The sequence below is a fragment of the Salvelinus alpinus genome, chromosome 29 (assembly GCF_045679555.1).
Source record: "Salvelinus alpinus chromosome 29, SLU_Salpinus.1, whole genome shotgun sequence".
NCBI lineage: Eukaryota > Metazoa > Chordata > Actinopteri > Salmoniformes > Salmonidae > Salvelinus > Salvelinus alpinus.
In genome coordinates, this window is record NC_092114.1 from 24,215,419 (window position 1) to 24,241,309 (window position 25,891).

General features: G+C 44.9%; 1 protein-coding gene across 2 annotated transcripts in view; it reads left to right on the forward strand.

Moving 5' to 3' along the window:
• Positions 1-25,891, forward strand: part of LOC139559354 (solute carrier family 45 member 4-like) — a 93,010-nt gene that overhangs the window by 15,298 nt on the left and 51,821 nt on the right. For both annotated transcript variants that reach the window (XM_071375286.1, XM_071375285.1), the window contains one exon: positions 16,158-16,989. In XM_071375286.1, coding sequence (XP_071231387.1) covers positions 16,686-16,989 — 304 coding nt within the window. In that variant the 5' untranslated portion in view covers positions 16,158-16,685. The remainder of the gene's footprint in view (positions 1-16,157; positions 16,990-25,891) is intronic.

Genomic DNA, 25,891 nt, shown 5'->3' on the forward strand with positions numbered 1-25,891 from the left:
GGAAATACTTGGTAACACTACCTATTTTCCAAAGACGAAAGGCCTTCTAGGAAAGGCCACTATATGACCCTCATGATTGTATAGGCCTAGCTAGCTGTGCTTAGTGAGGTGCTGACAAGCTAGAAGAAGGGCGGGCAGGCAGAGGAGGCCCACATGGAATTAGGGTGGCCAGTGTCCGTCTGCTAAATATAAAGCCAGGGATGATAGCCTTATAATAGTTGTCCTGTAAGCTGCCTCGTACCTTGCCACAACAACAGAGAATAGGTAATTGACATGGCAGTCAGGCTCCATGCCGTCTCAGCCATGTTGTTGGCTACATAGGCCTACAACATAGAGTGGAACAGTATGGTTAGTATCCAAGATAGGTCATAGGTCCACTCTAACCCTTACAGCTGATGACTTTGCATAGCATGACCTCACACATTTGACATTGAACAGCCAAAATGCCCTGGACATGTGTTGTTTACATGCTGTAACCATAGTTTTGTAAGTTTTGACATTTCATCCTGTCACCACCTCCCTATCTAGAAAAGCATGCTCTGTTATGCAAGTTACTCAAAATATGCCACTCAAAGCAGAGCATGTTGTCTTTACCAAAAAAATGTGGAGAAAGACAGCAAGTCCCAAGAATGGACCTCTGACAAATATCATAGTTGCAGTCCATTATTGGGTGTTGCTGACTTCTGCCCTCTTTTTGAAGACTTCTAGTAGCCTGTCCATTTACTCAGACAAGCACTCCATTCTCACAGTGCTCTTTGGTAGCACCGGCATACCTGCATAAATTACCAACACTTGACTTGGGAATGTGCTTCATTTTTTTTTGTCTTACAAATGAACTGGCCTCCCTTGTTTACAGCTTAAAATGTCTGGATCGTTGACGCAGCAGTTTCTTCCACTGCTTTCTGTAAGGTAATTCCACCATTATACATCACAAGGCAGGGTTGTTGCTGCGGTTAGACCTCAAGCTGGTAAACCTGCTGATGTGGTGATCTACATAGCACATTGTGGCTGTGTGTGCGTGCAGAGTCTCTGCACATGCGTGTGTTTATGGCCATATATGTGGGAGAGAGAAAGTGTGTTCAGGTGAGTGTGTGTGTGAGGGGGATTTGTCATACTCCCTGTTCACCAACGCCTTCTGTCCCGGCCTCACACACTCTCCCTCTGCTACAGCAGTGCTATACACACACACAATCATCATCCCTGACACTTTGTTTAAAGTCCTACTGTATTATCAGGCTGCAGTGGGGCAGTGAGTCTCAACAAATCCATACATTTTTCTTCTGATCTGCCACTTCTCTAAGCAGGGCGGGATCTGATCTGTCTGAGCTCGAAATGAAATGGATACTGTTATGAATGATGGAATACTGTACACACAGCTACACACTGCCCTGGGATTCTCCCTTCTCAGAGCTTTGAGATACCTAGCAGTCGAGGGAATGGGACTAGGAAATAATTTAATTATTTTTAAAAGTAATATACAGTGCAATCGGAAAGTATTCAGACCCCTTGACTTTACAGCCTTATTCTAAAATGGATTAAATACATTTTTTACCTCAAATCTACACACAATACACCTTAATGACAAAGCAAAAACAGGTAGATGTTTGCTAATTTATTCAGACCCTTTTATACAGTACTTTTGCAGCACCTTTGCTAGCGATTACAGCCTCGAGTCTTCTTGGGTATGACGCTACAAGCTTGGTTCTTCCATTCTTCTCTGCAGATCCTCTCAAGCACTGTCAGGTTGGAATGGATAATGTTGCTGCATAGCTATTTTCAGATTTCTCCAGACATGTTCAATTCCGTGCTCTTGCTGGGCCACTCAAGGACATTCAAAGACTTGTCCCGAAGCCACTCTTGCGTTGTCTTGGATGTGTGCTTTGGGTCGTTGTCTTGTTAGAAGGTTCACCTTCTTCGTCCCAGTCTGAGGTCTCAGTTTCATCAGACCAGAGAATCTTGTTTCCTTTAGGTGCCTTTTGGGAAAACTATAAAGGCCCGATTGGTGGAGTGCTGCAGAGAAGGTTGTCCTTCTGGAAGGTTCCCCCACCTCCACAGAGGAACTCTGGAGCTCTGTCAGAGTGACCATCGGGTTCTTGGTCACCTCCCTGACCAAGGCCCTTCTCCCCCGATTGCTCAGTTTAGTCTGGCGGCCAGCTCTAGGATGAGTCTTGGTGGTTCCAAACTTCTTCCATTTTGAGAGTGATGGAGACCACTGTGTTCTTGGGGACCTCCAATGCTGCAGACATTTTTTGGTATACTTCCCCAGATCTGTACCTCGACACAAACCTGTCTTGGAGCTCTAAGGAAAATTCCTTTGACCTCATGGCTTGGTTTTTGCTCAGACAAGCACTGTCAACTGTGGGACCTTATATAGACAGGTGTTTTTGCCTTTACAAATCATGTCCAATAAATGTAATTTTCCACAGGTGGACTTGTAGAAACATACTCAATGATGATCAATGAAAACAGGATGAATACTTATGTAAATAAGTATACATTTACAAACATTTCTAAACTTTTTTGGGGGGTAGATTGATGAGGGAAAAAAAGATTTAATCAATTTTAGAACAAGGCTGTAACGTAAGAAAATGTAGAAAAAGATCTGAATACTTTCCAAAAGAACTGTATATGATCAGGACTTGTATCTGTGACCTAGAGATGTGGTATGCGGTGCAGTGAGTTGTAACTGAACCTGTGACCAGAACGTTACAGCAGGTCAACCCCCTAAGCCAACCATCTAACCTTGGTAGCTCGACAAACACAATTTAAATGGACGGTCAGTGAGTCATCCAGTCTACAAAATGGCCGCCATGCAACAATAGGTCAGATGGGTCATGGCTTGGAGCAGGATCGCTGGCTCATCAGACTCCATGATGGGTGAAGCGATCAATAGGTAGGCAGACTGCACTAATCAAAGACCTCATGATGGATGAATGGATCAATATGTAGGCAGACTGTATTAATCAATGCCATTGGCGTGTATGTGAGTTCAAAGACAACGATTCAAATACAAACCGCCAATCCTGAGTCAGGTGTAATTCAGTGTCCATTGATGGCCCATTGTGACATGGCTACGCGGCTCTGAGACCACCCTCCGTGGGGGACGCACAGCCCTACTGCGCACCTCCCCAAGATTCCCAACCAGCACAGCTCCGCCTTAGCATCTTCTATTCATTTGAATGGGGTGGTGGTTGGAAAAATAGCTTGAGCCGCGCTGAGAATTCCAGAAGTTCTTAAAGCCAATGGTCCAATATTCTAAAACACTACTGTGCGGACATGTAGACCTAAATTTTTGGGGACTTTTATGAGTGCTTAAGGCAGTGGTCACCAACCGATCGGTCCATCTCCAAGGCTTTCCTAGTCTTTGCTTCATGCAGTTTGCGGTATGTGCACTTCATTCAGTTGTCCTGCGCACCGTGTATTCAAAGTTAAAAAAATTTTTTTAACTATTCTTTGCGTCTGAAAATACTAACTCTGCCTACCCGGCAGGCCCAGAGAGAAAATCAAGTTCACCTATAGGCCTACCGCTGGCTAATCCGATAGCTCAGATCACTGTGTATGCAGCTTCCACAATGAAGATGATATTCGACTGTGATATTTCACAACTTTTTTAAAAACCATGACTAGAGAGACTACAGAAAATAGCAGATTTTTTATGAGTTCATGTTTAAGATTTTATTCAGCACTGGCAACACTTTCTTCAACTGTTTTATAATCCTTAAAATGCCCTCTCCCAAACCACTCGCACTACGAAGTGAATTGGTAGGTTTGCATTGTTATTACGGCTTGTCTTTCTAATATCGAGGATTATTTCACGTTCTGGTCATACGACTAACAACATGAATTGGTGCATGAGTCAGAACTAATGAAGTGCGGCTTGTGTTTTGCCATCAGCTTGAAGACAGTGTCCCCTTTTTGGTCAGTCTGCAGAGGGAGGAAGAGCTGAGGGACTGTGAGAGGCAATCTCTCTCTCGCTCTCCCTCCCTCCATCTGCTGGGACTGACCATCAGATGCAGTCACCATCAGCCCAGTAAAAAAAAAAAGCTAATAATTTAAATCTGACTCACAAGTAATACTATGTATTACCAGTGTGATCATATAATTCGCATTTTTAAATATCATTTTAAAAATGGTCTGAGAAGAACAACCATTGGTGGGGCAATTCAAGAATACCCAATATGCAGTGATCATGTATTGAGATGAATGTGTTATTCTAATATCTTTTTAAGAAAAAAAGTGATCTCAGCTCAGAAAAGGTTGGTGACCACTGGCTTAAGGCGTCACCAGTGCACACAGCCCAGCTCTCCCAGGGTGTTGTCGGTGGCGGTTGTTTATGTGCCTGCCTGGTTGGCACAAATTTAAACCTGATAGCCTGTCGCCCTCACTCAGTCAGCTGGCCTCCCAACACCACCAATGTAATCCATATCTGGGCCTCTATTTTGGTTAGCCAAGCAGTACACAGTGTATACACATTCACGTATACACACACTCACATATAGCCTACGTACTTACAATCACAAACAACATCCAGAGAGGGTGGAGTTGAGGTTAGGTCAGGTAGCTCAACAGTTGGAAGTTTACATACACTTAGGTTGGTCATTAAAACTCATTTTTCAACCACTCCACAATTTTCTTGTTAACAAACTATAGTTTTGGCAAATCGGTTAGGACATCTACTTTCTGCATGACACAAGTAATTTTCCAACAATCGTTTACAAACAGATTATTTCACTTATAATTCACTGTATCACAATTCCAGTGGGTCTGTGCCTTTTAAACAGCTTGGAAAATTCCAGAAAATGATGTCATGGCTTTAGAAGCTTCTGATAGGCTAATTAACATAATTTGAGTCAATTGGAGGTGTACCTGTGGATGTATTTCAAGGCCTACCTTTAAACTCAGTGCCTCTTTGCTTGACATCATGTGAAAATCAAAAGAAATCAGCCAAGAACTCTTGTAGACCTCCACAAGTCTGGTTCGTCTGTAACGGCAGCCTTCCTCTTCGTCTGAAGAGGAGGTGTAGCAGGGATCGGACCAAGACGCAGCGTAGTTAGTGTTCAACATGTTAAATAAAAGACGATAACGTGAACACTACACAAATACAAAATAATAAATGTGGCAAAACCGAAACAGTCCTATCTGGTGCAATGAACACAAAGACAGAAGAACATTTTACCATATTAATGACCTAAGGCTCGTATTTCTGTGTTATTATGTTATAATTAAGTCTATGATTTGATAGAGCAGTCTAACTGAGCGGTGGTAGGCAGTAGCAGGTTCGTAAGCATTCATTCAAACAGCACTTTCGTGCGTTTGCCAGCAGCTGTTTATGACTTCAAGCCTATCAACTCCCGAGATTAGGCTGGTGTAACCAATGTGAAATGGCTAGCTAGATAGCGGGGTGCGCGCTAATAGCGTTTCAAACGTCACTCGCTCTGAGACTTGGACTAGTTGTTCCCCTTGCTCTGCAAGGGCCGCGTCTTTTGTGGAGCGATGGGTAACTATGCTTCGAGGGTGGCTGTTGTCGATGTGTTCCTGGTTCGAGCCCAGGCAGGGGCGAGGACAGGGACGGAAGCTATGCTGTTACACTGGCAATACAATAGTGCCTATAAGAACATCCAATAGTCAAAGGTATATGAAATACAAATGGTATAGAGAGAAATATTCCTATAATAACCTCAACCTAAAACTTCTTACCTGGGAATATTGAAGATTCATGTTAAAAGGAACCACCAGCTTTCATATGTTCTGAGCAAGGAACTTAAACTTTAGCTTTTTTACATGCCACGTATTGCACTTTTACTTTCTTCTCCAACACTTTGTTTTTGCATTATTTAAACCAAATTTAACATGTTTCATTAATTATTTGATGCTAAATTGATTTGATTGATGTATTATATTAAGTTAAAATAAAAGTGTTCATTCAGTATTGTTGTAATTGTCATTATTACAAATAATATTACAGCTTTTTTTGGTCCTCCAATAATCGGTATCGGCATTGAAAAATCATAATCGGTCGACCTCTAATGTAAACTTCTGACCCACTGGGAATGTGATGAAAGAAATAAAAGCTGAAATAAATCATTCTCTCTACTATTATTCTGACATTTCACATTCTTAAAATAAAGTGGTGATCCTAGCTGACCTAAGACAGGGAATCTTTACTAGAATTAAATGTCAGGAATTGTGAAAAACTGAGTTTAAATGTAGTTGACTAAGGTGTATGTCATCTTCTGTCTTCAACTGTATATAGTGTCGGATCTGTTCTAAAGACATTATCATCACACTGATCTTATTTCCCTTCCTGAGAGAACATGATGTTACAACTTCTGTTTTGTAGCTGCATGAGAACAACAGTTTATCCTTAGACTTGTTGTTTTGAGTTGGGTAACATAGACGGTTATAGTATTTCAACTTCTATGATTGCTGATGATGGGTGGCCTGACAGTGAAAGCTATCTCTTCCAGTATCCTAAAACTGAAGGTCCCTTCTCCGGACCCATTTTGTCACCCAAGACTGTGAGCTTTACAAAATATCACGTTTGGTCACAATTGGGGCTCTGGCTGTCATGAAATGTTGTCAGCTGGTGATTGTCAAGCAAATAACTGTCGGTCTCACGGTATTTGACTGTTAATTAACATAAGCACATTTAGCATCTCCTGGCTCCCACATGCTGCTGATGCAAACCTTTGGAACATCTACACTACCGTTCAAAAGTTTGGGGTCCTTGTTTTTGAAAGAAAACCATTTTTTTTTTAAACATCAAATTGATCAGAAATACAGCGTAGACATTGTTAATGTTGCAAATGACTATTGTAGCTGGAAACGGCAGATTTTATGGAATATCTACATAGGCGTACAGAGGCCCACTATCAGCAACCATCACTCCTGTGTTCCAATGGCACATTGTGTTAGCCTTTTAAAATGATACACTTGGATTAGCTAATTGATCATTAGAAAACCCTTTTGCAATTCTGTTAGCACAGCTGAAAACTGTTGTCCTGATTTAAAGAAGCAATAAAACTGGCCTTCTTTAGACTAGTTTAGTATCTGGAGCATCAGCATTTGTGTGTTCGATTACAGGCTCAAAATGGTCAGAAACAAAGACCTTCTGAAACTCGTCAGTCTATTCTTGTTCTGAGAAATGAAGGCTATTCCATTCGAGAAATTGCCAAGAAACTGTCACGACTTCCGCCGAAGTCGGCTCCTCTCCTTGTTCGGGCGGCGTTCGGCGGTCGACGTCACTGGTCTTCTAGCCATCGCCGCTCCACTTGTCATTGTTCCATTTGTTTTGTCTTGTTTCCCCGCACACCTGGTTTACATTCCCTAATCACACTACATATATATTCCCTCTGTTTCCCCCATGTCTTTGTGTGGAATTGTTTTGTTACATGTTACGTGCCAGGCTGGTTTTTCCCCGGGTACCGTGTTGAACCCGAGTGTGTTTAATTGTTTAACTTATGCATTATTGTGACTGTTGTCGCGCTTTGCACTTTTGCCATTTGTTTGGAGGTTTTTGACGCAGGTGCGTCCGCCTGTTGTTACTTTTGCCAATTAAAGTGTGCGCCTGATCACAACTCTCCGCTCTCCTGCACCTGACTTCTTACCAGTAGCACACAACCTGACAGAAACTGAAGATCTCGTACAACGCTGTGTGCTACTCCCTTCACAGAACAGTGCAAACTGGCTCTAACCAGAATAGAAAGTAGTGGTGCACAACTGAGCAAGAGGACAAGTACATTAGAGTGTCTAGTTTGAGAAACAGACACCTCACAAGTCCTCAACTGGCAGCATCATTAATATGGTCACCATAACAGCCCTAGTCACAATGTAGTTTTGTCTTGGCCCTTTGATCTCACTAGACCTAGGCTATATAACCTTGTCATATTTCAGTCGACAGAGCCAAAAGATTTCTCATTCGCTTTTGTCTTACACAACCAAACGCTTCAGTTTTGACCTTGAGGACTCTGACCTTTCACAACTGTGAACATTGATTTGATTGGAAGCATAGTCACATTGAGTCATAAGGAATAGATATATTGAGTATCATAATTGATAGTGATGTACAGACAGTGAATCTCTTTTCAGAACGGTACGGATTATACAGTACTGATTATCTCCTCTTGGAAAAGCATTTATTTTCTATCCATGTTTGCGATGAGTGGAGTGGCATAGGTAATCTGATTTCAGCCATGTACTGTAAATAAACAACCATCAAAATAGTCCCCCTAGCTGCCCTATATGTTGAGCATGTGTGGAGGGCTAAAGCTAGTCACAGGAGGCGACAGACTGCAACTTAATCATTTGTTCCCAACCTTGAACTTTACAGTCATCTACATACAGTATCTCTTTCCTTCCCTTTATACCACTCCTTTTCTCATACCCTCACTCACTCGCTCTCTCAATCCCTTTTTGACAGACTCTCACGTGAGTATACAAAAATAATGGTCTATTTTCTTTGCGAGTGTCACCTGGGTAGATAAATATGTAATTTGGTAAGGAGCAGAGCCATTCAGTGGTCAGGTTACCACAGAACGGGGCGGTTGTGGGCTAATGCTAAATGTTTCTATTGACACTCATCTGATACACTCTTAGAAAAAAAGGCTTCAAAAGGGTTCTCCGACTGTCCCCATAGGAGAACCCTTTTTGTGTCCTTGTAGATCCCTCTGTGGAAAAGGTTCTTCAAAGGGTTCTCCCGTGGGGAAATCCTAAGAACCCTTTTAGCACCTTTTTATTCTATCTAGAACCTAAGAGTGTTTTTTTATTCTAAGAGTGTATTTTTATTCTAAGTTTTTTTATTTTTACCATTCCAAATAAAATACAATTCTATTTGTCACATGCGCCGAATACAACAGGTGGACCTTACCGTGAACAAGCCCTTTACCAACAATGCAGTATTTTTTCTTTTTTTGAATAAACAATAAAAGTAACAAATAATTAAAGAGCAGCAGTAAAATAACAATAGCAAGTCTATATACAGGGGTACCGGTCGAGTCAATGTGGGGGGGCACTGGTTAGTCGAAGTAATTGAGGTAATATGTACATGTAGGTAGAGTTATTAAAGTGACTATGCATAGATTATAACAGAGTAGCAGCAGTATAAAGGGGGGAGGGGGACAATGCAAATAGTCTGGGTAGCCATTTGATTAGATGTTCAGGAGTCTTATGGCTTGGTGGTAGAAGCTGTTTAGTATCCTCTTGGATCTAGACTTGGTGCTCCATGCAAATAGTCTGGGTAGCCATTTGATTAGATGTTCAGGATTCTTATGGCTTGGTGGTAGAAGCTGTTTAGGAGCCTCTTGGACCTAGACTTGGCGCTCCGGTACGGCTTGCCATGCGGTAGCAGAGAGAACAGTCTATGACTAGGGTGGCTGGAGTCTTTGACAATTTTTAGGGCCTTCCTCTGACACCGCCTACTATATAGGTCCTGGATGGCAGGAAGCTTGGCCCCAGTGACGTCCTGGGCCTTACGCACTATCCTCTGTAGTGCCTTGTGGTCGAAGGCCGAGCAGTTGCCATACGAAGCAGTGATGCAACCCGTCAGGATGCTCTCGATGGTGCAGCTGTAGAACCTTTTGAGGATCTGAGGACCCATGCCAAATCTTTTCAGTCTCCTGAAGGGGAATAGGTTTTGTTGTGCCCTCTTCACGGCTGTGTTGGTGTGTTTGGACCATGTTAGTTTGTTGGTGATGTGGACACTAAGGAACTTGAAGCTCTCAACCTGCTCCACTACAGCCCCGTCGACCTTGCTTTGGAGAGAGAGAGAGAGCGAGAGACTCATTCCTACCCTGAATGATTAATCGTAGAGCCGTAGCCTGCCTGTGTGGTTCACTGAAACCAGCCCTCCTCTGACCACACCGGTCAAATTCACAACACACTTCTGCTCACTGCCGATTGGACAGGACACGAGGGGGGAGTAACAACCCTGATCCTGCTTAGTGCAGCAAAGAAACAAAACGGTTAAACTGAACTACCCCCCCCCCCCAACCACACACACACTCACAGTCCCCTAGCCTCTCGTTCCCCAGCTCCCCTCCTGGTGTGGATGCAGGCAGGGTGGAGGGTGTAGTACGATGTGACTGTTATGTAACCGTCCTGTGTCAGGCAGCAGGCACACAGCAGGCAGGCTGGGAGGGCAGTTAGTAACAGGGTCTTTTTACCCACACTGATAACTCACCGACTGAGCCCCTCTGTCCTGCTCTGTCCTTCAGAATGTTTATACTGAGGCCTTTTGTTTGCTTTTCTCTCATACACATACTGTTAAGCCGAGAAGAGACTAGGTTGTTATTCTGCCTGGCAACAGCTGTATTGAAAAGGACTAATAGCCTATTCCTCACATCTGCTGTTCTTCTTTGCCACTGCAGCATAGGCACTAGTGGAAATGCTACAGTGGTTGAATGTTAGTGGGAAACTATTGGATTGCTTTACCTTTTCATGTGACTAGGTTAGCTAAATGGATACGGTATAAGTTCTTTTTTATAAGGGTTATAAATCTGAGACAGTTGAAGTACTGTTAGTGGTTAACCCACTCACATAGCAGACCACTCACATAGCAGACATCATTCAGAGAATAAAGGCAACACCAATTGCCCAAAGCTAAATATATCCCCTTCTAACAAACTCTCTTCCTCCCAGCTTGTGTTTTCTTATTGCATCAAATGAGGAAACTCATCCAAAGACTCATAAGATGAAAGCCTATAATGCACTACAATCTCTCTCCGGTCTCCTTCTCAGGTCTCTCCTCTGTATATAAATGAAAAGCACCAGAGAGAGAGACTGTTTAATGTTAGTGTGGGAATTGGCTAGTGGATTCTCAGATGGCGCATGCATTAAACGAGCAGTTCCAAGACTCAATCATTTATATGTAGCCTATAGACGTGTCCTTCTGAAACCATGACCCCTCCTGCAGTCACGCCTCTCAGCCTCTCGTCAGCATGTCCTCTCTCCTCTCTCTTTCTCAAAACTACTGACTGACAGGCAGTGTGAGCACTAGGCCTAACCCAGAGAGCCTCTCCGGCAAATTCAGATCCCCAGTCAGCGTGCAGTGAACCCCCATGGCCCTCCAAGTGCTAACAGGTCTTGATTGACTGGTTCCGGAGCCCCTATTCTGCCCCCTTGTAACTGTCACTTACGGTATAATTTTTGATGCATCTTATGGATGCTTAGCTAGTATAGTGTTAAAATGGTGATTATTGATTAAAGCTTACAAAGGGATAAGGGGTGTAATGGTTCAGTACCCGGTCACAGAAGACCCAGTGTTTTGCCTGCATTACTTAGTTCTACATGACTATGTTGTATCAGAGGCCTTTGCTCAATCACTGCAAGCCACTGATTTTCTCACACAGACCAGTCCATCTCCTAGAATGCGTCCCAAATGGAACACTTGACCTGGGCCGGTTGGTACTATATAGAGATTAGGGTACCATTTGCATCTTTCATCAGGTAGGGAGAGCCACTGATCTCTCATGAGGAAATGGGCCCCATAAAGTGAGGATGGATAGCCTGGCCTGCAGTAGACCAGTGTTTCTCAACTCCAGTCCTCCAGTACCCCCACAACAGACCATCTCCAGTCCTCCAGTATCCACAACAGACCATCTCCAGTACCCCCAACAGACGTCCTCCAGTATCCCCAACAGACCATCTCCAGTACCCCCCCCCCCAACAGACCATCTCCAGTCCTCCAGTACCCCCCCCCCCCCAACAGACCATCTCCAGTCCTCCAGTACCCCCCCCCCCCAACAGACCATCTCCAGTCCTCCAGTACCCCCCCCCCCCCAACAGACCATCTCCAGTCCTCCAGTACCCCCCCCCCAACAGACCATCTCCAGTCCTCCAGTACCCCCCCCAACAGACCATCTCCAGTCCTCCAGTACCCCCCCCCCCCCCCCAACAGACCATCTCCAGTCCTCCAGTACCCCCCCCCAACAGACCATCTCCAGTCCTCCAGTACCCCCCCAACAGACCATCTCCAGTCCTCCAGTATCCCCACCAGACCATCTCCAGTCCTCCAGTACCCTCAACAGACCAACTCCTGTCCTCCAGTATCCCCAACAGACCATCTCCAGTCCTCCAGTATCCCCAACAGACCAACTCCAGTCCTCCAGTACCCCCAACAGACCAACTCCAGTCCTCCAGTATCCCCAACAGACCAACTCCAGTCCTCCAGTATCCCCAACAGACCAACTCCAGTCCTCCAGTATCCCCAACAGACCATCTCCAGTCCTCCAGTACCCCCAACAGACCAACTCCAGTCCTCCAGTATCCCCAACAGACCAACTCCAGTCCTCCAGTACCCCCAACAGACCAACTCCTGTCCTCCAGTATCCCCAACAGACCAACTCCAGTCCTCCAGTATCCCCAACAGACCAACTCCAGTCCTCCAGTACCCCCAACAGACCAACTCCTGTCCTCCAGTATCCCCAACAGACCAACTCCAGTCCTCCAGTATCCCCAACAGACCAACTCCTGTCCTCCAGTATCCCCAACAGACCAACTCCAGTCCTCCAGTATCCCCAACAGACCAACTCCTGTCCTCCAGTATCCCCAACAGACCATCTCCAGTCCTCCAGTATCCCCAACAGACCATCTCCAGTCCTCCAGTATCCCCAACAGACCATCTCCAGTCCTCCAGTACCCCCCCCAACAGACCATCTCCAGTACCCCCCCCAACAGACCATCTCCAGTACCCCCCCCAACAGACCATCTCCAGTACCCCCCCCCCAACAGACCATCTCCAGTACCCCCCCCCCCCCCAACAGACACAGACCATCTCCAGTACCCCCCCCCAACAGACCAACTCCAGTCCTCCAGTACCCCCCAACAGACCATCTCCAGTCCTCCAGTACCCCCCAACAGACCATCTCCAGTCCTCCAGTACCCTCAACAGACCATCTCCAGTCCTCCAGTACCCCCCAACAGACCATCTCCAGTCCTCCAGTATCCCCAACAGACCATCTCCAGTCCTCCTGTACCCCCCAACAGACCAACTCCAGTCCTCCAGTATCCCCAACAGACCAACTCCAGTCCTCCAGTACCCCCCAACAGACCAACTCCAGTCCTCCAGTACCCCCCAACAGACCATCTCCAGTCCTCCAGTACCCTCAACAGACCATCTCCAGTCCTCCAGTACCCCCCAACAGACCATCTCCAGTCCTCCAGTATCCCCAACAGACCATCTCCAGTCCTCCTGTACCCCCAACAGACCATCTCCAGTCCTCCAGTACCCCCCCCAACAGACCATCTCCAGTACCCCCCCCCCAACAGACCATCTCCAGTCCTCCAGTACCCCCCAACAGACCATCTCCTGTCCTCCAGTATCCCCAACAGACCATCTCCAGTCCTCCAGTACCCCCCCCAACAGACCATCTCCAGTACCCCCCCCCCCCCCAACAGACCATCTCCAGTCCTCCAGTACCCCCCAACAGACCATCTCCAGTCCTCCAGTACCCCCCAACAGACCATCTCCAGTCCTCCAGTACCCCCCAACAGACCATCTCCAGTCCTCCAGTATCCCCAACAGACCATCTCCAGTCCTCCTGTACCCCCCAACAGACCATCTCCAGTCCTCCAGTATCCCCAACAGACCATCTCCAGTACCCCCCCAACAGACCATCTCCAGTCCTCCAGTACCCCCCCAACAGACCATCTCCAGTACCCCCAACAGACCATCTCCAGTCCTCCAGTACCCCCAACAGACCATCTCCAGTATCCCCCCAACGGACCATCTCCAGTATCCCCCCAACGGACCATCTCCAGTCCTCCAGTACCCCCCCAACAGACCATCTCCAGTATCCCCCCAACAGACCAACTCCAGTCCTCCAGTACCCCCAACAGACCAACTCCAGTCCTCCAGTATCCCCCAACAGACCATCTCCAGTATCCCCCCAACAGACCATCTCCAGTATCCCCCCAACAGACCATCTCCAGTATCCCCCCAACAGACCATCTCCAGTATCCCCCCAACAGACCATCTCCAGTATCCCCCCAACAGACCATCTCCAGTCCTCCAGTATCCCCAACAGACCAACTCCAGTCCTCCAGTACCCCCCAACAGACCATCTCCAGTACCCCCAACAGACCATCTCCAGTCCTCCAGTATCCCCAACAGACCAACTCCAGTCCTCCAGTACCCCCAACAGACCATCTCCAGTCCTCCAGTACCCCCAACAGACCATCTCTAGTATCCCCCCAACAGACCATCTCCAGTCCTCCAGTACCCCCCAACAGACCATCTCCAGTCCTCCAGTATCCACAACAGACCATCTCCAGTACCCCTCCAACAGACCAACTCCAGTCCTCCAGTACCCCCCAACAGACCAACTCCAGTCCTCCAGTACCCCCCAACTAACCATCTCCAGTCCTCCAGTACCCCCCAACAGACCATCTCCAGTCCTCCAGTATCCACAACAGACCATCTCCAGTACCCCCCCAACAGACCATCTCCAGTCCTCCAGTACCCCCCCCCCCCCCCCCCCAACAGACCATCTCCAGTCCTCCAGTACCCCCCCCCCCCCCCCCCCAACAGACCTCCTCCAGTACCCTCCAACAGACCATCTCCAGTTCTCCAGTATCCCCAACAGACCAACTCCAGTACCCCCAACAGCACACATTTATGTTGTAGCCATGGACAAAAACACCTGATTCAACTTGTCAAGAGCTTGAGGATTAGTTGACAAGTAGAATCAGGTGAGTTTGTCTGGGGCCACAACAAAAATATGTATTGTTGGATACTGGAGGACCGGAGTTTGAAAAACACTGCAGTAGAGGATGCCAGAGATGATGAGGAAATCAGCCAGGGTAGCATGAGGAGGCCAAGGGAATCACTGTAGGGTTGAATAGCAAGGCTCACTTTTCACTTGTTTAACAGTGGTACTGTAACCCCCAAGGCAGCTGTAACCCGATAAATGTAAACCTGTCCTGAAGTGTGTAATCAATGTTCTGAATGGTTCTGGGGAATGGATGACAATGTGATAAATTAGCTGATTGATTTGTCCTCTGGGGGAGCTTGTTTGAGGAGCATGGCAATGTTGGTGTCAGTCAGTGCCTTACTGGATCGATTAGGCCTAGCTCCTGGCTAGTTCAGTGAGCTGAGTGAGACGGACTAATGTTGGTAATTGCGTTTTGAAGGGATTCCTTCTCATCATTCAGCAGAAAAAAGGAAGACTAAAGAATAACACATAAAAAAGACTAACACATCTCTCATTACCATACAGCATCGCGTTAATTGAAAGGTAATCAGAGTTCTTTCTTTCTCTTTTGCCTCAGGAATCTCAATATCGGCTCTCATCAGCCCCCTCCCACCCAAACCCATGTGGTCCGTTTTCTGTCTTTCAATTACTTATAAGAGTCTCACAGAAAGAGCTTTACCTGTAATAGTAGGCCTATTGTTTGTGTGGTATTATAAAGTTTCACGTGTCAAGTCTTTACAGGTTGTTGTAGTCCTGCCTCTGTAGCCTGCCGTTTCCCCGTCTTAATCTCTCGAGGGGTCCCAGCCCCAATCCTCTGAGTCATGCTAATGCCTAGCTGTTTGTTCATAGCAGAACAGCACATGCGTACACACATACACACACGAGGGGTTGTTTTTTCAACTTCTGTTTTATTTGTCACATGCACAAGTACAGTGAAATGCTAAACTTGCAAGCCCTAACCAACTGTGCAGTAATGGCCCCTCAGGTGCTTTATTCATGCCTTGACTTAGAGGATAAAGGAGCAGAATGGAATGCCCCCGGGAGGTGTGTGAGTGAAACGTGGGCCCTCTCCCTTTACATAGGCCTAATTTACCCTGTATGCACACGTCTCTGGCCTGGGGTTGAAGCATTCCTAAGAGCCAGATTGCTATGAAGCAGAAACTAGGCCTATACATGGTCCATTTTCAAATATTATATTCACCTCAGAGTTTAAAAAAATATTGAGAATCTGTTTGCACCTTTTCCACAATCCGCCCAAGCTGACCCATATTCTTCTGTATTAGGCTAGTGTGGTTCAGTTTTCCACTGCCTTACTGGAAGTTTAAAAAATATTACTGTCCACACACGCCATTTTAATAACTGTCTCTCTGTCCCCATCTCTCTTTATCTTTCACTCTCTTGTTCTCTCTCTCTCTCTCTCTCTCTCTCTTGCTGGCCCTGGCTTCCCTCTGTGCACCCTGGGTACTGCAGAATGATCGGCCACTCGATGGGGATTCACCGAGGAGCTCTCACCTGTGTCGCCTCCTGCCCTCCGGCCCGCCGCCTGCCCTCCCTCTTCTGCACCTCCTCCACACGCATCATGAAACTGGTATTAACTGAATGGCAATTGATATGGATTTTTACTGATTCCAGTAGACAGTGAAGCAACAAAAACACAAAAAGGGAGGAAAAGCCATATCTCATTTTCACACGTCCTTCCTTTACACCAAATAAACCTGCCTGTGGGGTGCTGTTCTAGGCTGCCTGCACAGGCCCTCCCTGAAAACAACACCTCTCTGGAAAACACGAGGAATGTATTGTACGCTTTGACAGATTCTTCCTCCTACCTGATTACCTCGTTTGAGGACATCGACGGCAGAGGGAGCTATACTTTGAGGACCAGCTCACATCAGGCGCCACCAAGCCACCGGTGTATGCATACAGATCCCTTTTAATTTTTAAAATATATATATATTGTTTTTCTCTGGAGCCTGAAGCGCTGTGCGTTTGGCTGTGTGCATGCCGAAGAAGAAGAAAATGGCTCCCCAGAACTCTGAGGCGGATGCTATGCAAGTGCAGGGGGTGATGGTGGTCCCTACTGCTAAGAAAACCACCACAGGCTCTGCTGCCACAGGGGATAGAGGAGGAGGAGGAGGTGGAGGAGGTGTGGTGCTGGAGTCATGCCAGGAGGAGTCGGTGAGCGAGGGGTCTATAGACCGGATCCCCCTGCAGCAGTGGGTGATGCATGGAGCCGTCATGTTCGGACGAGAGTTCTGCTACGCCATGGAAACGGCCTTGGTTACGCCTGTACTGCTGCAAATAGGTGAGAGAGATATGAGACGGCACTGTGCAGAAGCATGAACATTGTACACATATAAACACCTGCACGCACACACACACAAAATCCAGAATTATAGGGATGACCCGCGTGACAGGTAGGTGAATTCCCATACTGTACACATGCTGTTGAAGCTGTAAAGACAGCACATCCCAACCATCGTAAACACTGGATAACAATTCAAGGCATGTTGTCATCATTCCTGCTCCCTTCCTGTGTCCCTGTCACATTCACAGCCCTAATAACAGGCCTGCCTAGGAAAGAGAAGGCTGAGGTTAGGGCTGTGGCGAACATGACATTTTGTCCGCCGGTTATTGTCATGCAAAAGGATGCCGGTCTCGCAGTAATTGACCGTTAATTAACATTAACACGTTTAGCATCTGATGCTCCCCTTTGGAACATCTACATTTAAAAAAGTCTAATAAATCAATTGAATATAAACCATCACACTAAATCCATTATTTATTTTAGTCAGGTCTAAAGAAACATGATATGAAGGGAAAAAAATTCAGATGAACAGAATATGAGTTGGCTTACTGTATGTTATCTGGCTAGGCTCCATGCCACAGGCTGTAGTCTTGTTCATTATAGCTAAGTATAATTGTACTTAGCTGAATAAAATAGAAAGGATAGTTTTCCCATTGAGGAACGAGGACAAATATCAAGTGGTTATGTTGAGCATAAAAGTGTTCATTTGAAACATGTCCTATATGCTAGATTGAGTTATTTGGCAACATTAGTTGTGAATGATACAAACCTTAGAATGTCTTAGAAATCAAAACATATATGGGCTGCATGAAGCGACTAGAGGCTGTAATGATTTGAGAAAGTTGCAAAGCTCGCACTCTGTTCCTTGCCTCAGGCTGCACAGCTGTTCTCTCATCAAGTCATCATATTTTCACCCATCGTAGTATCCACCATTTAATCTTGTCTTTACTAATATGTAAAATGTGTTTCGATTTAGAATTGCCTATTATCAAATGGGCAGGAACATGGGCAGGGGAAAAAGACATGTCATCTGTTTTCACTCGAATAGCGAATGGAGGCTGCGCGCTTTCCCGCCGGTACGTTTTTCAATGATGCCTGGTAGGCTACTTCGGTTATATAGCAGAGCTGTGCTTAATATGAGCAGCTGAGAAATACATATAAGAACACTTATTTCGGTCTATGTATTGTGTAACGGCACAATCAATTTTAATTTAGGGTATTTTTCGGGTTTGGGCTCATAAGCCTATACGTATTCATTAGCTCTAATATGAGTATGGGTGTTTTGAATTAATCATCCCCTTAGAATGCGCTGTCTGTTTCGTTGTTAGGCTTTGAAAAAACATCCACAACGACCATGTTTTACAACCTGCTGTCTTCAAATTGATCACCAGAGTGAGGTGTTTACATTTTTTTTTTTTTAAAGCACTATTCTGTTTTGATGTGATTTTTGATTGTATTTGCATTTTCTGTCAGAGTGGTTAGAGGGACAATAGACCCCTGAGTACCAGGCCATCAGGACCTGATGGTCGTTAGCAAGTTAGGTACTACCAAAGCATGTCCATACTACCAAAGCATGTCCAGAGGGCATAAAAGGACATTAGTGACTCACCGGTCACATGGCATTTTACTGCAGCCATGACTCATGACTGTTGGTGTGGTGGTAATATGGTCACCGCAACAGCCCTAGCTGAGGTCCTTTTACAGCTGATTAGACTTTCAGATTAGATGCTATCAGTGCTGTAAACAGTATATCATAATGTTTGACTGGCCAAGGGGCATCGGTTTGGGCAGCAGTGTATAGACACTGGATGTGTGATTTAGCAGAGGATTAGAATAACCACGTGGGGGGATGCAGTGATACACCAGTGATCTTCTTGACTAATGACAGTGAGCTACAGCTGTAGATAAAAGAGATCTCCAAATGATAAATACTTTTTCAGATCTAGTGAGGGGGAGTGTCTGTGTTTCCATTCGTCCAGCTGATACATTATTAATGTCATTGAGTCTATACAGATAAAATAAATAATCTGTGATTGACGCCACTCAGTTGACGAAACAAGCCTACTTCTTGGGACCTAACCGTGTCGGTGTGTTAGTTGTTGTGGTGTTTTTAAGTATCGTGCGTTCTACTTAATTCAGTATTTTCAATTGCAAGCATGAAGTAAATGTAAAGGAAATCAAACCATGTTATTATCAAGTGTAAGAACATCAGGCAAGTGGGGAGAAGGCAGAGGCCCCCTCTGAGCTGTATTCCATCATGGCTGATGCCAGTGTTTTGAAGGTGTAACTAGCTGGCTGTTCTGTCCTCTACTCTAAGCTCGCTGTTACGTCTGCTTGGGGATTACAGCTCTCTGCAACACCACAATCCTTCCTGTCCGTAGCCTCAGAAAGACGACCTACCTACCTCACGGGAGGGGTGTGAAGGAAGAGATGAAGAGAGATATAAAGGGTGAGGCGGGAGAGAGAGAGAGCGCTCAGCATTCTCTGGCCCGAGCTCTGACTGGGCGCTAACCTTGTTTACAACTCTAACAAAGTCACATCTCCAGCAATCCTGGAGCCGTATGTGTTCCCTGGCAGCCGCTCTCACGCTACGTCTCAAATGGCACCCTATTTCCTATATAAGGCACTACCTTTTACCTCCTCACTCAGACATACTGCGTTTCAATGATGGTGTGGAGAAGTGACATATTATTCTGGGTTACGTAAGTCAGCCATGGTACTGGAGCTGAGTCCAGTCCAGGGAAACACCCCTGTCTAAGTGAATTAGTGTTTGACTTGAGTAATGTCTGGTAGTGTTCATCATAGGGTGAGACGATGCCTTGTCGTCCATCATTACGATCTGTTAAAATGTCCCTTCATTCTCTCTTGTAGAGTATGCAGTCAGACAATATCACACTGGTTGATGTGTTTTTTGGGGGGGGGGGTTGGCCACATGACAACCCAATATCCTACCCTTGTTTAGATTCAATAAATTCCATTGTACATTATCAGGGTGCATCCCAAATGGCACCCTATTCCCTATGTAGTGCCTAATATAGTACACTACTTTTGACCAGACCCCTATGGGTGTCATTTAAGATGCAGACTCCATTACTCTTCTCCATAGTAATATGCAGACATAGGCCACTAGTCCAACTAGATTGCCCCCCCCCCCCCCCCAGGGAATAACCTAGGTGCCCGACTACCGTGTCCCCTGCATTCTGACCATCAGTTTCCTCACATCGTTTTGAGAAACACAGAGGAGTTGTATTGTTGTTGATGTGGAGGTCAGGATGGCCTCCTGATGTAACTCCTGTGTATCTGCACCTCACCTGGTTCAGCCATCAACAGGCAGGTCTTATAGGTGATGTTGACACAACCCACTGTAGTGAAGGGAAATGGGATATTCCACTAGACGATTCAAATACACTTATTCATATGTCAACAAACATCACTGTAGGATGGTGAGAGTCAGATTCAATTGAACTGATACAATTTAAGACACCTCAATTCCTTAGTCTCTGTTAGTTTTGATTGCTGTTCAGCATTCTAATAATGTCACTGTTTGATTGAGGTCTCGCTTTAGCACCTTTTTTTTCCCACTGATGGTTCTACATCAGCCTTAAAGTATGAGTCGCAGACTTGTTAATAGTGGGTCGCAACGTGTGAGTAAATTTATAATTATTTAATTGATTACTGTAATAGATTTGGCTAAGTGTAACTGGTCTCACTGTTCAGTGCGCTCTCTTAGCAGCAGCAGTTTCACACAGCTGTTTGGCAGTGTGCTTCGCAGTTTACAGGATCTTTTTTCCCTGTCAGTTTTCTTGAAGATCATTCTGCGACCCACACGATGCAGCGCTGTCGTTCAGCAGCAGATGATGCGCTGTCAGCCACTGACTTGTCATTCCCACTCGCGATCACTCACCACTGTCATCAAATGGACTCAAGCTAGCCACAGTTCTGACTGAGCTCAATCGTCATGAAACGCAAATACAGCGAAGAGTTTCTCTCTCTTGGTTTCATACAAACTTTGAGAAGTAACGAGGAGCGCCCACAATGTGTTTTGTGCGGGGAAGTGCTTAGTAATGAGTCTGTCAAAACTAACAAATTAATATAACGACAGGTCCTGACCAAAAATCCCCAGCATGACGGTAAACCCAGGGAGTTCTTTCAGAACAAGGCAGAATGCTTCAGGAAGCAATGTTTCGACAGTGGAAAAGTCAGCTAGCAAGGCATTGTCATTTTATAACAGGTGATGATAAGCAGAAATAAGGGAGTACTATCTCATAGTAGTAGATGTGAGTTTCTCTTTCAAACAATCCCCTGGCCTTGTACACAGCTAATAGCTAACGTTAGCCAAAGCAAGCTAGCTAGCTACTGATAGTGTAATAGTAAATACAGATGAAGATGAACAATGATCAGGCCTGCTGTGCATCTTACTGTATAAATTATTGTTGAAAGAAAGTCTAGGTTGGAACTGTTTCTGTTAAAATACAAGTAATCATTTTTTATTCTGAACTGGAATAAACTGATTGAAGCAAGATGCTTTTTGAGGCAAACACACTCACACAGTTCTGGGTTGTTCATCTACAGCAGGAAGTGGTCTCCTGCCTGTCTGAGAAAGCAGTAGATGTTCTGGTCCAGTTTGTCACCACATACCTATGCAAGTCAGGGTTCTCAACTCTGACATACTTAAAAAACAAGTACAGAAACAGTTTCAATGCTGAGTATGACCTCAGTGTTGCACTGTTAAAAACAGAGTCCAGAATAGACATTCTTGTTGAAATATTCAACCTGTGTGATTTGATCAATCAGTTTATTCCAGTTCAGAATAAACTAATATTTACTGTATTTTAACAGCAACAGTTCCAACCGACTTGTTTTTAACAATAGTTTCTACAGTAAGATGTACAGTAGGCCTGAATTTTTCATCTGTACTGTTGTTCTATCAAACTCTGTGTGTGTGTTCTGTTATACATCTGTGTGATGTGATCAATCAGTTTATTCTAGTTCAGAATGAAATGTATTTATTGTATTTTAACAGCAACAGTTCCATCCTAAACCGATATGTAAGAGTGTTTTTAATGGGGAAAAATGAACATGAATAGCTGTTTATATGGATATTTAATTGTTATTCGTTTTAGCCTATATTTCATTTGTTTTAGCCATAAATGTAAGTGAGGACTTGGTGGACTGTATATTCTTTAGGTTAGGGTCTACTTTGTGTTCTCTCCCATGTGCTGGTACGGGCACAGATGACACACAGGTAGGATTCCAGTTGAGGTGTTTAATAATGCTGAAGATACACAGAACAGTGTATGTAGTATGGATGGGCTAAGGCACTTAGTGGTCTGGCAACTATTAACAAGGACGTGCACTGGCCTTGGCTAACAATGAAAGTTAGCTGGTGGGAAAACACAAGGATGACTGGAACTTTCTCTCACTTCACTTCTCTCCAGCTGATCTTCTACTCTGAGCTGGAGATCACCCAGAATGCTCCACTTCACCAGTGGGCGGAGCTACAGCTCTGATATGTTGAACTAACATTACTGATATGATTAACTACAAATACTAACCAGCCTTTTGTACAATAAGGGCAATGAAATGTACCAATATTTACGCATAGTTGCATATTTTCATAAGCTTGGCTCCCAGGAAAACACAGAACTTCTCATTTACAGTGGGGAGAACAAGTATTTGAAACACTGCCGATTTTGCAGGTTTTCATACTTACAAAGCATGTAGAGGTCTGTAATTTTGATCATAGGTACACTTCAACTGTGAGAGACGGAATCTAAAACAAAAATCCAGAAAATCACATTGTATGATTTTTAAGTAATTAATTAGCATTTTATTGCATGACATAAGTATTTGATACATCAGAAAAGCAGAACTTAATATTTGGTACAGAAACCTTTGTTTGCAATTACAGAGATCATACGTTTCCTGTAGTTCTTGACCAGGTTTGCACACACTGCAGCAGGGATTTTGGCCCACTCCTCCATACAGACCTTCTCCAGATCCTTCAGGTTTCGGGGCTGTCGCTGGGCAATACAGACTTTCAGCTCCCTCCAAAGATTTTCTATTGGGTTCAGGACTGGCTAGGCCACTCCAGGACCTTGAGATGCTTGTTATGGAGCCACTCCTTAGTTGCCCTGGCTATGTGTTTTGAGTCGTTGTCATGCTGGAAGACCCAGCCACGACCCATCTTCAATGCTCTTACTGAGGGAAGGAGGTTGTTGGCCAAGATCTTGCGATACATGGCCCCATCCATCATCCCCTCAATACGGTGCAGTCGTCCTGTCCACTTTGCAGAAAAGCATCCCCAAAGAATGATGTTTCCACCTCCATGCTTCACGGTTGGGATGGTGTTCTTGGTTGTACTCATCCTTCTTCTTCCTCCAAACACGGCGAGTGGAGTTTAGACCAAAAAGCTCTATTTTTGTCTCATCAGACCACATGACCTTCTCCCATTCCTCCTCTGGATCATCCAGATGGTCATTGGCAAACTTCTGACGGGCCTGGACATGCGCTGGCTTGAGCAGGGGGACCTTGCGTGCGCTGCAGGATTTTAATCCATAGTGTGTTACTAATGGTTTTCTTTGAGACTGTGGTCCCAGCTCTCTTCAGGTCATTGACCAGGTCCTGCCGTGTAGTTCTGGGCTGATCCCTCACCTTCCTCATGATCATTGATGCCCCACGAGGTGAGATCTTGCATGGAGCCCCAGACCGAGGGTGATTGACCGTCATCTTGAACTTCTTACATTTTCTAATAATTGCGCCAACAGTTGTTGCCTTCTCACCAAGCTGCTTGCCTATTGTCCTGTAGCCCATCCCAGCCTTGTGCAGGTCTACAATTTTATCCCTGATGTCCTTACACAGCTCTCTGGTCTTGGCCATTGTGGAGAGGTTGGAGTCTGTTTGATTGAGTGTGTGGACAGGTGTCTTTTATACAGGTAACGAGTTCAAACAGGTGCAGTTAATACAGGTAATGAGTGGAGAACAGGAGGGCTTCTTAAAGAAAAACTAACAGGTCTGTGAGAGCCGGAATTCTTACTGGTTGGTAGGTGAACAAATACTTATGTCATGCAATAAAATGCAAATTAATGACTTAAAAATCATACAATGTGATTTTCTGGATTTTTTGTAAGTAGGAAAACCTGCAAAATCGTCAGTGTATCAAATACTTGTTCTCCCCACTGTAGGTCCCAGGCTGAAAAAGTTTAAGAACCCTTGTTCTACATGGATCCCAAATGTTTCTACGTGGAACCAAAAGGGTTATCCTGTGGGGACAGCCAAATAACCTTTTTGGAACCCTTTTTTCTAAGAGTGTCATAACAGTGTCATGGATTTTTAAGTGTAATTTATGGTGAGTCAGGCTGTGTATGTTATATCAGTCTGGTCGGTCTAATCTGTCAGCTTGTCTGTCTGGTCTGGACCAGAGGACCTTTCCTGTCAGGACCTTCATGCCATTTCAGAGACATTATAGCACTCAGAGCAAGGGAGTGAGGGAGGGGGGAAAGAAGAGAGGGGGATAGTGATAACAAGAGGTAGGAAGAAGGGGAGAGGGAGGGTAGGACGCACGCAAGGTTTATGGAACAAATCAACATTTTTTAAATGTATGCCCAGGCTGTTGATTTCCTCAGTACGCAAAGGTGTGTGTGGTTGTGTTTCTGCCCCTTTCCCACAGTCCCCCACCCTTTGTAGTCCCTAAACACAGGGAACTACCTCAGCAAAGATGTCTGGGGATGTTGGAATAATACTCTAACATTGTTGGGAATTTAGTTTTTTTAGCTTCTAAAAGGTACAGAATTAAAAAGGAAAATGGCAGTTCCACTGCTTCGTAATGTTGGTAATACCGTTGATAAGTGTTTGTGGTCTGAGTCTCCTGTGAATGTTTGGCTGGTACTCAACAGAGCTGCGGCTTTTCCCAACAGGAACCTACTCATGGCTCCTAAACGTAGGAACAGGACAATGACAGGAGAATAATAACCCTGTTTCAGGGCTTTTCACAATTTTATTTTTATATTTTTTTACCACATTCATTGTTTTATTATTTTCTTCACAGAAGGTTAATGACCACAATGTGACATTTGTTTATATGAATAAGCCTAGCTCACAACATCTGAACCAGACAATATATGAGAACTACACAGTACATGAGAATATAGCTAGTATTACAGTCTACCTGAATAAGCCCTTGAGCTAATAACATTGTACCAGCACCAGACAATGTATGGAAATAGAAGTATTAACATTAGTCTATAAATTGAAGCTACTTTATAATCTACATACATACATACACCAAGTGTACAAAACATTAAGAACACTGCTGTTTCCATGATAGACTGACCAGGTGAAAGCTATGATCCCTTATTGACGTCACTTCTTAAATCCACTTCAATCAGTCTAGATGAAGGGAAGGAGACCGGTTAAAGAAGGATTTTTAAGCCTTGACAATTGAGACATGGATTGTCTGTGTGCCATTCAGAGGGTGAATGGGCAAGACAAAATATTTAAGTGCCTTTGAACCGGGTATGGTAGTAGGTGCCAGGCGCACTGGTTTGTGTCAAACTGCAACGCTGCTGGATTTTTCATGCTCAACAGTTTCCCGTGTGTATCAATAAATGTCCACCACCCAAAAGACATCCAGCTAATTTGACACAACTATGAGAATCATTGGAGTCAAAATGGGCCCATCATCCCAGTGGAATGCTTTTAACTCCTTGTAGAGTCCATGCCCTGACAAATTGAGGCTGTTCTGAGGATTATATGGGGTGCAACACAATATTAGAAAGGTGTTCCTAATGTTTTGTACACTCAACGTGTATTAATAATACCAGTATACATGACGTCCGTCCTAAATTTAATCTTGTCCTGTTATATAAAAGAATGGCTTAAGGTTATGGATTTGCGCTCT